Source organism: Danio rerio, chromosome 24, assembly GCF_052040795.2.
Source record: "Danio rerio strain M-AB ecotype USA chromosome 24, GRCz13ab, whole genome shotgun sequence".
Taxonomy (NCBI): domain Eukaryota; kingdom Metazoa; phylum Chordata; class Actinopteri; order Cypriniformes; family Danionidae; genus Danio; species Danio rerio.
Window position 1 is genome coordinate 30,027,333 of NC_141044.1, and position 12,144 is coordinate 30,039,476.

A 12,144-nucleotide genomic window follows, 5' to 3' on the forward strand; every position below is an offset into this window, starting at 1 on the left:
AAATTGTAACTTGATGTATTTCAATAATGTTCATTTTTTTTAAGGTGTTTATAAGTGTTTTTCTGGATGTCAGACCAATGTTAAAACAAAACACGTTAAAAGAACAGAACTTTTAAAAACTAATATCTATAACTGCATAACCTCAAATTTAAACCCATTACCTCCGCATGCAAGTCAGGAAGTCTCACTGCTTCACTATATCACTTGAAACCTCAATTCTACGATGTGGGGTATAATTCCTCAATTTGCATAACTATTTCTTTGCTGAAGCTGTTCCAGAGCAATACATAAAAAATTACTACTAGGTGTCACTGTAGTGACGGGTTTCGAACCATTTCGAAGGTTTGACACATTTGCTTGATCTGTTTTAGTGTTTCAAGAAGCCTCGCTCTGCCCACCACTAGTTCCAAATGCAGCTTTATTAAACAAAGGGATGTCACGCAGGCAAGGGTCAACAGGAGTAAACAGTACAGCAAATGATCATCCAAGTAATACACTAAGACAGGCGATGGTCAGGGCAGGCAGCAAACAAACAAATATGCAAAAACACACAAGGCCGGAACTGGGAAAATGCTTTGAAATGCACTCTACAGAAATACAAATCAGAGCAATGGTTGAGTGTGTGAACAGAACATTTATAGTCCAGGACATCAGTGATAATGCCTTACTCCTGTGTCAGTGTAATCAGAGGGTGAACTGAAACAGGTGTGTGGGTGCAAGAGATAACGGGATTTGTAGTCCAAGATCACTTTCCAAAACATTTATTCTCTCCATGACTCTCTGGAGGGATGAGCTTTCAAACCTCTCAAATTGCTTAAAGCTTAACATTTATTCAAATGTCATTCTGACTAGAACATTTTAGCTATTAAAAAGAAAGAGCTCTTACAAGCCTTTCGGTCCCAAATCATGAATGAAGGATAGCTGGCTCACATCGATGAACTCCATCTACAGCAAAACCAAGAACAAAACCGTTAACACACAGGATACCAGAAAATTAACCTAAATATTGCACATAATTCAAATATGGACATACTGTTGCGTGGTAGTTTCTGTACATTGGCATTTTTAGCAGCTTATTCAAGTAGTCTTCAAGTTGTCTCTGCAAAAAAACATGACACAAGTCAGCATATTAATACAAAAATCATATTCAGATGAAAGCTGATGTAAACTGACTTTTCGACTGGAGACTTGCTCTTCTCTGGCCAGCTCTTCTCCTCCTCCTCGAGGTAAAGTTGGCATGTGCCGTTCGAGGTTCCTGTTTATAGTTTGCCTTCGCTCTGTGTGACTGTTGACCAGAAGATGCCAAGGACAGGATGAGATGTTAAGATTAACAAGAAGACAAACACGCATAACATCAACAGAGGCTATGATGGTTGAGATCATACACTAGCACAGCAATATCAATCCTGAAGGAGATCAGAGAATACTGAAGAAAATATATTATAGTCTCCACAAAAAAATTAACTAGCAACCGTTTTCTAAATTAATAATATGATGAAATGTTTCTTTAGAACCAAATCAGCATATCAGAACGATTAGTGGTAATTCACTATGACAGAAATATTTCTTACATGTTTTTTTGAACAGTAAAATTATAGTAATCATGGTTAAAATAACTACAATTATCATTCTGAAACTATAACTTTTATTTTTTTAAATCTAACAAATTTGTGGCTACCATGGCCAACTATGGGTAACCCTAAATTACCCATGATTTTGCAACACTAACCATAGTCTTACCATAGTATATGTCATAAAACTGTGGTTATACAAATGAAGGTCAATGTGAAAAAACAATCTAGGTTACTACAATTTTACTATAAAAAAACATGTTTAACTTATGTAAGTGTCATAATTACCAGCGATCTAGCTCCAGAGATCATTCACATGAACTACACACACCACATGAACTACCACAACCAGAATGCATTGCACCAATCAACAACTGCTCCAGCTGACCGTCATCCAGACACTCCCTCTCACACACACACACAAACACATTCACAGCTGTGGCTCATTCCCACTCATCACCAGGACTATATATTTTAGTTTGTGTGCCCCTCTCACTAGCTATGTTTCCATTCACCTATTTTTATGCGCACTTTGCATATGCACATAAAAAACAGTTGATCGAAACTGCCAAGATGCGCATACATTTTGAAAATGCACATAAAAACTTATGCGCATAACTGAGTACGTTAAACTTTTTATTCGATAAGAAAAGATGCGCATAAACTAGGATGGAAACCGCACAAATTGCAGTGTGTGCATTAAAAAAGGTCATGTGATTCTGTTATAAAAGATCATTTGATGATCAAAATGTGTGTAAATAGACCAACCAGCAGGCTGAGCACACTGTGACCCATCTGAACTGTAGTTTTGGTCATTCTAAAACGCCTTACCGTTTAAGTATTAGTGTTATTTTTATTATTATTAATGACCTCCAGAATCAAAAGAGTCATTGCTCCGCGTCTGACGCCTTCAAACGCCACCGCGCGTTTACTTCGTGTCAGGATTGCCTTCTGAGGCGCAAGTCATTTAATAGATGAAAAAAAATAGACACAGCTTCTCCGACCACAGTAAATTTCATTTTTACTGTGGATATTTGGCGTCAGTTAAACAGAGAGTGATGATTTTGTTCGCTTTGACTCGTTGGATGGAAACACTGCTTTATTTGCACGTCTTTTATGCAATAATCTAGTTTGGCGCATAAAGTTAATTTGCATTTTTGGATGGAAACATAGCTTCTGTTGTTTGCATTGCTTCCATGATGTCTGTGTGTTCCTGGTTTGTTTTGCTTTGTTTTAGTTTGTCTTGTTTTGTCATAGTTTTTTAATTAAATGTTTAAATGCTGCGTTTGGATCCACTCTTTGATTTTTCCTCCTCTAAACTTTACACCGGATGGTAACAGTAAAAAATATTATAGAAAACATTTAATTTAAATAATTATAATATTAATATTAATATTAATAATAATAATAATAATAATAATAATAATAATAAGTATAATAATAATAATAATGTTTCACCGTTTTTTTTTTCAGTAATTTATATGCAAGTATTATTTTTATAGTGTGCAATATGTAAACATTATATAAACATACAAATAATCTAATGTATCATAATCCAGTTATGCTGTAAACATATTACTATAACACATTTTTAAATACATTTGTCTAAATAGTTATAATTATTCTTCTATCAGGTCACCTGCGGGAGGGCAGTGGGATTCGGAGAAAGGTCTTGTAGGCTCTGAGTTCCCTGTGAAGCTCCATAAAATGCTTTTCCTTCCTCTTTACCATCCAGGTGAAGTTTCCATGCTTCATTTCTATCTTAAACACCGCTGGAAGCACCTGGATGCAGAGAACATAAGCAAAGAGGTGGTTTAAGCAAAAATGAAACTTCTGTAAACATATATTCATTTTTGTATTGAAAGGTTTAGAGTTAAAGATGGATTCAAAAGACTTGGAACATATCTTAGTTCATACTAAGATGTACAGCATTAATTAATTAATTTATTAATTAATTACAGAAGCAATTTACTAGAACTTCTATGTTCAGCTGCTTTGACACAATTTACATTGTAAAAGTGCTATTTAAATAAAGATTAAATGAATTGAATACTGTATTAATTATTTTAATGTTTCATTTACATATATATTTTTTATATTTACAGACAAATTGCTTAAAAATTCTGAATTTGTTTGGATTTACTGGATTTATTATGTAGTAGTTAGTAAGTACGGTTTGATTAAAATCTTAATATTTATTTCATTATATAAAAAGTCTTCAAATAACATTTGTTATAAATTTCAATTTTAAAACATTTGCAATTTAAATGTTACTATAAACTTATAATTGAGTTTTAAATTTTATGCGAAAAACAATGTAAATCATCAGGACTTTACAAAACAAAAATAAATAAATAAAAACAAAACAAAAACAAAAAACAAAACAAAAAATAATGAAAAAAAACACAACAAAAACAAAGCAACAAAAAACAAAGCATAAATGGGGAAAAAATAAAAACAAAACAAATAAATTATGAAAAAAAGAAACAATTAAAAAAACACAAAAAACACAAAAAAAACAAAAAAGAAAAAAAACGAAACAAAACAAAACGAAACAAAAAACAAAACAAAACAAAACAAAACTTTTTACTTTTTTTACTTTTTTATTTTACTTTTTACACTTTTAGACAACACCAAAATTAAAGTTTTAACATCAAAAGAATTAAATAAGCAATATTTGAAAAAAAGGTATATATATATATATATATATATATATATATATATATATATACACACACTCACACACACACACACAGTTGAAGTCAGAATTATTAGCCCCCTTATGATTTTTTTTTTAAATATTTCCCAAATGATGTTTAACAGAGCAAGGAAATTTTCACAGTGTGTCTGATAATATTTTTTCATCTGGAGAAAGTCTTATTTGTTTTATTTCAGCTAGAATAAAAGCAATTTTAAATTTTTTTAAAAACAATTTTGGGACAAAATTATTAGCCCCTTTAAGCTATTTTTTTTTCGATAGTCTACAGAACAAACCATCAATATACAATAACTTGTCTAATTACCCTAACCTACCTAGTTCACCTTATTAACCTAGTTAAGCCTTTAAATATCACTTTAAGCTGTATAGAAATGTCTTGAAAAATATCAAGTAAAATATTATGTACTGTCATCATGGCAAAGATAAAATACATCAGTTATTAGAAATAGGTTTCTAAAACTATTATGCTTAGAAATGTGCTGAAACAATCTTCCCTCCATTAAACAGAAATTGGGGAAAAAAATAAACAGGGGCGCTAATAATTCTGACTTTAACTGTATACACACACACACACACACACACACACACACACACACACACACACACACACATTTATTTATTTATTGCGACATTTATCATTTTCTTAACAAAACAAAAACTTGGAACAACATGAAAGTAAAACACACAATTTAAGTTTTCATTTCATAGATTTCATCTATAGAAATCTGCAATAAACGACACCCAAAACACAATCAGCGAATGCTCGTCAGATTCAATAACAGCGCCTTTTGTCATTATTCTTCTGAAAAACTATTTTGCATGTGCTAAATATTTTCATATATAGTGTCCAAATCTCCAGGGCAACATGTAAATTGCCTTGGCAACCTCGAAATCTCCCGGGCAACAAATAAAAGGCGTTCAGCCCACAACTCTCACTTGTTGAAGGCAGCGGCAGTGGGATTTCTCACCTTCGAGACGCTCCTCTGGGCCGTGATGTTGAAGCGGTCCTGCGCTGACGTGAATCGCTCCACCTCCAGGATTTTGGCGGTGATGGGGAGCGCGGTGAGAAACACTCGCGCACCGGGCTCTTTAAAGCCTTTGGTTTTATATACAGCTGAGAAGGGGATGCGGGAGTCTGCGGACCAAATGCTTCATGTTAGTGACTGACAAGTTCAATGTAGAGCTACGGAAAAAATCCACTAAGAGATCAGGTCTTCTAAGTTTATTGGACTTCTTAGATATAGGTTTGAGTAAAAGGTTAATATCAGTTTTATAGTATAAAGGTCCGATAACATTTCTTCCAAATTCAAATTTAAATGTAGTTTCAACAGTTCACACTTAGCTGATGATTGATAATAAAGCTAGTTTGGCGTGCTGTCCCGGGAGAGAGCCCTGAGCTTGTAAGATCCTCAAGCCCTGGCGCCCTCCCGTTGCAAGGCAAGAGGGGAGTTTGAGCTCAGGTAGATCTCCATGACTCCCCTTCCTGCTTATTGTAGCAAAGTGTCAGATATGGATGCTGAGAAGGTGTACTCAAAGCTTGCCTAAAATATTTTGGATTAATTGTTTAGGGTGCTTGTTTTGAACTGTGGGAGAAAACCAGAGGACCCGGGGAAAACCCACGTGACCACGGAGAGAACAAGTAAAACTCCAAACAGAAACGCTGCCTGGTTAGGAAAAGAATTAAACCAGGGGCATTCTTGCTGTGAGGCAACAGCGCCAATCGCTGGCCACCGTGACGCCCGTTTGAAAGGAGGGAAAGTAGGGTTGGGTGGGGGGGTTTCTTCAAGACAAAGATATCGAGATGAGAAAAGTCTGGTTATTTATAGTGAGTTACGGATCATCTGATAGGATAATCAGTCATTAGCTAAAGTTGGAACCGCTTTGAACAATCAAAAGCATGCGATCCACTCGAAATATGTTTATAAATAAACTCCACAAAATGTAATGATATTTAATTTTAATCAAATAAATATCTTAACTCTAGACTCTCACAGTGTAGTGAAGAGGTAATGCACTACAACTAACCCTAAAACAAATAATCGGAAGATACCAAAACCATTTGGTGTTACTTGAAATAAGCTAAATGTTACTCAATCAAAAACAAAAAAGGGTTAGTTCACGCAAAAATGAAAATTATCCCATGATTTACTCACCCTCATATGTAATGTAATGTATATTTATATAGCGCATTTATTGTGTATGGCCATACACCCAAAGCTCTTCACAATCATGAGGGTGAGTCTCTCCAAACCACCACCAGTGTGCAGCATCCACTTGGATGATGTGACAGCAGCCACTAGACAACAGATCCAGGGGAGAGACAGTGCAAGAGTCAATTCAGTGGATGGGGATGATTGGGAGGCCATGATGGTAAGGGCCGATGGAGGGAATTTGGCCAGGACAGTGGGGTTGCATCCCTACTCTTTACGAGTAGTGCCATGGGATTTTTGATGACCACAGAGAGTAGCCTCAGTTTAACACCTCATCCAAAGGACAGCATTCACTGACAGTATGGTGTCCCCTTCACTACACTCGGGCATTAGGACCCACACAAACCGCAGGTTGAGTGCCCCCTACTGGCCCCATTAACACCAGTTTCAACAGCAACCTAGTGTTCTCATGTGGTCTCCCATCCAGGTACCGACCAGGCTTAGCCCTGCTTAACTTCAGTGAGTAACTGGTCTTGGGCTGCAGGGTGATATGGCTGTGGCAATCTGAACATTATACATCGTTCTTGCTGTCGGCGCTCGGCAGAGGAACATTTTTCGCCATTAACTCGCTTTTCAGTTCCACTTCAGTGAGCAGGGCCGGATCCTCGTGAAATTGCACCATGCTCGATCTTCACCAAAGTGTTCTTAAAAAAAGGCTTTACATTAAAAATGAAGTGTGATTACTTCCTTGTGGGTCTTTAGAATTGAACCATAGCCTTTTGGTTGAGCCTGATTTTTATAAAAATAAAAGTGCACGACTGTTGACATGCATCAGACTGACTCGCGCCTTCCGTTTGAATATTCTCGCAGGATTTCACAACATTCAATGCAATCCATTTCAGCCAGAAAATGACTTTTTGGGACATCGAACATCAAAGCTTGGGTGTGAATAAAAAACAACGCTGCTAAAGTGTATGGTTAAACGGCTTTGTGAAGGTGGATAATAGTTGAAATAGCCTTGGAACGGGCACAGTAAAAACAAAGCTGAACACTCATTGGGTGAAGCTGCCGAGTTAGGCGTTCTCCTATTGGTCGAAATGGTATACGAGTATATATGACTTTTCTTTTTTCAGTCAAATCCAATTAGGATTTGGGGTGACCACAGCAGAATGAACCGCCAACTATTCTGCAAATGTTTTACGCAGCGGATGCCCTTACAGCCACAACCCAGTATTGGCAAAAAACCAAACATGTATATTATAAAAACTTATATCAATAAAATAAATTACCTGCTTGTTTTAACAGTGAAATAATAATAAATAAACTTGTAAAATCCACTTTTGATGAACTAAGCGTACTCTTGCTGAATCAACCCCTCACCCTCACTCCAAAAAAAAGCAAAAAAAAAAAAAAACATATATCCTATAAGTTCCTCACTAATCTCTTCTCCTTCATTAGTATACAGTAATTGCTCTGTTCTGCATTTCTTTGACCTGTGCTGTTGGGATCCTGGCCGTCAAACTCATCTTCCCCATCGCCGATGTCCAGCTCTCTCGTGTCCAGGTTCTCCATGATATCAGTCATATCATTGGCCACCAGATGCAGGGTGCTGACTGTGGGATCTTGCGGTCGCAGCATGGCTAACAATCAGCCAGCCGGCCAGAGCGCACCTAAAACACACACACACACGGCACACATACACAACACTTTATTTAACAAGTAAAAGAGGAAGTATTAAAACTGTTTGCTCTTAGTCGTAAAACCTTCAAATATCGATGGAACGGAGTGAGAAATGATAACTGAAGTATTGTACACACATTAGTGAAAATCAAACACACATGTTCAAGTTAGCTCGTGTTTGCAGGAAAAACAATGAGGATTTGGAGAAACTCATGTAAGACTGCTGACTGTATAAATCAGGGTCAGCAGACTGCAACATCTGTCCTGTTCCTCTTCCCTCCGAATGGCTTACAAATAGATTCGGGAAGCATAAAAACATCACTTACAAAACCGAAAATCCTCCCTTTTGTTCAGACACACTGCCTGTAGCTCAGTAACACAACAACAAACCTCACCTTTGGCCTCGGCACTTTTCCCTTCACCATAAAGGAAAAAAAAAACAAGACCAGCATAGCCCATACAGTCCCTGACAAAAGTCTTGTCACTTATCTATTTTGTAGAAACACCTGCTATTAACCTGCTCTTGCATGCCTCAATATGAGTAATGAGTTCATCAATATTCTTTGGTTTTGTCTTCCATGCTTCCTATTTCATCCCACCCCACATACTGTATGCTCAATGATGTTCATTTCTGGTGACTGGGCTGGCCAATCCTAGAGCATCTTGATCTTCGCCTTGAAGAACTTTGGCAAAAATATCAAATCACAATTCTTTTCAAAGAAAAATCACATATTATCACCATTCTTTAAAATGATTTGTTGTTTTATTAATATCAAAAACACAGTAATAAATTAATCCAGATAAGGGATATTATCAAAGGTAGCAAATATTGACAAAAAAAATTTGGGGGTAAATTATTCCTTAAGTATGTTCAGTCTATTATTAGTCTGCTGGCCCTTTAAGACCTACCTCACACATTCATTTCCTTTCAGTTTAGACACAGTAACCAAATGTGTTGTGTGTGTGGCTAAATCTTGTGTGGTTTTGGCGCGGTCAGACTTTTAAAATAGCTTAATCTTAATTTGGTGCTGTTTCACAGGGTAACGTCTAGATATGATACAGCTGCAGATACGCACATCAATACGGCATCATTTTTGTAACAATGTATAACAATAACTGGTATCACTTTATTTTGATAATCCATTTAACACATTTTGTTCAATTTATGTTACATTGCATCTAAATGCCAACTAATTCTCATTAAATTATAAGTAGACTGTTAGGTTAGGGTTCGTTTTTTTAAAATCAGTTAAATGTCTGTTGAAGGAGAAGTATCAGCAGATATTTAGCAGACAGAGTAATAATATTCAAATGAGAAGTAATTGGCAAAGATGCAATGCAACTTTTAGTCAACAAAAAGTGCAATTAGGACCATCAAAATAAAGTGTTACTCAATAATTAATATTTTAACAGTACGGTGACAGTTGGGGTGGGGTAGGCGTTAATAAAATACAATTTATTGGCTAATTTATTAAATAACATAAATAACACTCTTTACAATTTCTGTTTTTATTTTACTGTGACGGTTGGGTTTCGGGTTTGGGTAGGGGTAAACATATATAAAACACAATAAATGGGAATTTATTAAATATTATATATATATATATATATATATATATATATATATGTATGTGTGTGTGTGTGTGTGTGTGTGTGTGTGTGTGTGTGTGTGTATATATATATATATATATATATATATATATATATATATATATATATATATATTATCTTTAAGAAGATATATTTATCAAAACCAGATCATGAGCCATTTTAATCCTCCACAATGAAAAGTCATCATATACCACACATCTACATAGTATGCTGATCACAATAAATTATTTATGTTGTGATATGTATATATATATATATATATATATATATATATATATATATATATATATATATATATATATATATATATATATATATATACTTTCACACAAATTATTGCATTGAGTAAAAATATTAGTAGTATTAGTAAGACCATTTGATTAATATTACACAACAGCATAATTAAAGTATAGGCATAAACACGTTCAAGGGACAAAAACTTTTCATTCCTAAAGGTATTTAGATTCTCGTAATCTGATGTTAAAATAAAAATCTAAATAAACTTTAAAACATTAAAAAATGTAAGGCTTTAATGTCATTTCACTTTTATATCCGTCAAATATTGGTGACATTCATTTTACAGTATGTTAACATGTTGGGCGATATCATCAAAACCATTAATATAGAGAATTTGAAGAGCACAGGGCTTACAGTCAGCGTGCTGGAAACATCAAGCGAGCATGCATCAGTTTATTAAAAACTCTCTGGTAGTATTCTTGAGGATATGATGACTAATATTTCCCAGAGATGGGTTGCGGCTGGAAGGCCATCCGCTGTGTAAAATTGTGCTGGATATGTTGGCGGTTCATTCCGCTGTGGTGACCCCGGATTAATAAAGCTACTAAGCCGACAAGTAAAATTAATGAATGAATGAATGAATGAATGAATGAATAATTGAATGATGACTAATAACTAATGAGAATTAATTTCACCTAAAATCAACTGCTTTATTTAGTTCAAGAATGTATAAACTTTTTCCATGTGAGAAATGTGAAGTCTCGAAACAGTTTAGGAACTAAATATATCAATAAATGTTAACTTTTACACTTCACACTATACACATTTTCTTTAATATACACAACAACTTGAGCACATTTAATGCACATTAAATAATTTTTTTTTTTTTTTAAAAAGTCAAAATCAAAATATTTTATAAAAATGATTAAAAAAATCTTATGTAATAAACTTATAATTCAATTTATCACTCACATCCCTTCGGCTTATTAATACACATTTAATTATAGGAAAAAGTGATAATATATACATATGATAAAAATATACGTTTATTATATTATTATTATAATATATTATATTATAATATATTATATATATAATTAATAAATATATAATTATTATATTATTATCACAATTCCCTTTGGCTTATTAAGGCAAACTTTACAATTCCTTAATATTAAATAGATATTATAATAATATTATATTATATTAGTAAAATTTATTTAATTACTTTAATTTGCTTATAAAATCTACCCTTTTCAATTTTCACACTCTCATATACAGTTTCATTCATAAGAAATTCAACATGATACTACTGTGGTTGAGATGTCACATTTTTCTTTCTAGGAAACAGCTTTGCACAATAAATGATTGCATCAGTGTCGTATTTAAATCCTTCACTTTTCATATCAGTGACCGCAGAACCACTAAACTGGAGAATTAATGATCAGATACTCTTCTGTTTAATCTAGTCCTCAAATGTCATATAACATAATAATAGCTAGAATTAGACATTATGTACAGTGATTGTGAGAGTGGTAATAGTGTTCAAGTGATTGTTTGGCTGATTTATGATGAAAAGAGAATATCAGAGTGAAGCATAGATCTTGTTTCCATGGATGTGACCTGCAAGTCCATTATAATCAGCAGATCTTCAGTAAAACTTCAAACACTTCTCTGATGAATGAGCCGTTTACTGGCCGAGTGTGTGATTATGAATAAGATGACAAAAGCAGGATTAAAATAGATCTGATTTGACTTCTGCGAAGATGCCTGGCTCTTGCAGAGATCTCAGATTAAGGAACATCGTATTGCAAAATTGTGGTTTAAAATGAGCCAGATATAAGAGGATCAGTTTGACACACAAATAAACTCTACCTCCATGCCAACCAAACAATGCATGCCTGCCAGTTTTACCAAACCCCTGCCTGGAAGTTTCATGAGTACCTAATCAAATCCTGATTAACTTGTTCAAGTGTGTTTGATTGGAGTTGAAGCTAAAGTGAAAGTGCCAAACTGTAGTTAAAGTTGACAAATCGAAAATGAAACACCCGAAATTACATGAAACTCCGGAGGAAATGTGGAAAACGTGTTGACGCAATGATGTTAATCGAATTATGTGCTATAACATGCAAAATGTGATCATAAAAGGAACATTCAAAAAGCAACTCATGTAAAC

At 34.4% G+C, this 12,144-nt stretch overlaps 1 protein-coding gene across 2 annotated transcripts in view; it reads right to left on the bottom strand.

The window, feature by feature from the left end:
• The window catches only part of pld1b (phospholipase D1b), a 74,900-nt gene that overhangs the window by 45,501 nt on the left and 17,255 nt on the right, over positions 1–12,144 (bottom strand). For both annotated transcript variants that reach the window (XM_087309650.1, XM_087309651.1), the window contains exons 2-7: positions 7,934–8,110; positions 5,259–5,425; positions 3,211–3,353; positions 1,174–1,285; positions 1,034–1,099; positions 887–945 (exon numbers count right to left, since the gene is read on the bottom strand). In XM_087309650.1, coding sequence (XP_087165776.1) covers positions 887–945; positions 1,034–1,099; positions 1,174–1,285; positions 3,211–3,353; positions 5,259–5,425; positions 7,934–8,078 — 692 coding nt within the window. In that variant the 5' untranslated portion in view covers positions 8,079–8,110. The remainder of the gene's footprint in view (positions 1–886; positions 946–1,033; positions 1,100–1,173; positions 1,286–3,210; positions 3,354–5,258; positions 5,426–7,933; positions 8,111–12,144) is intronic.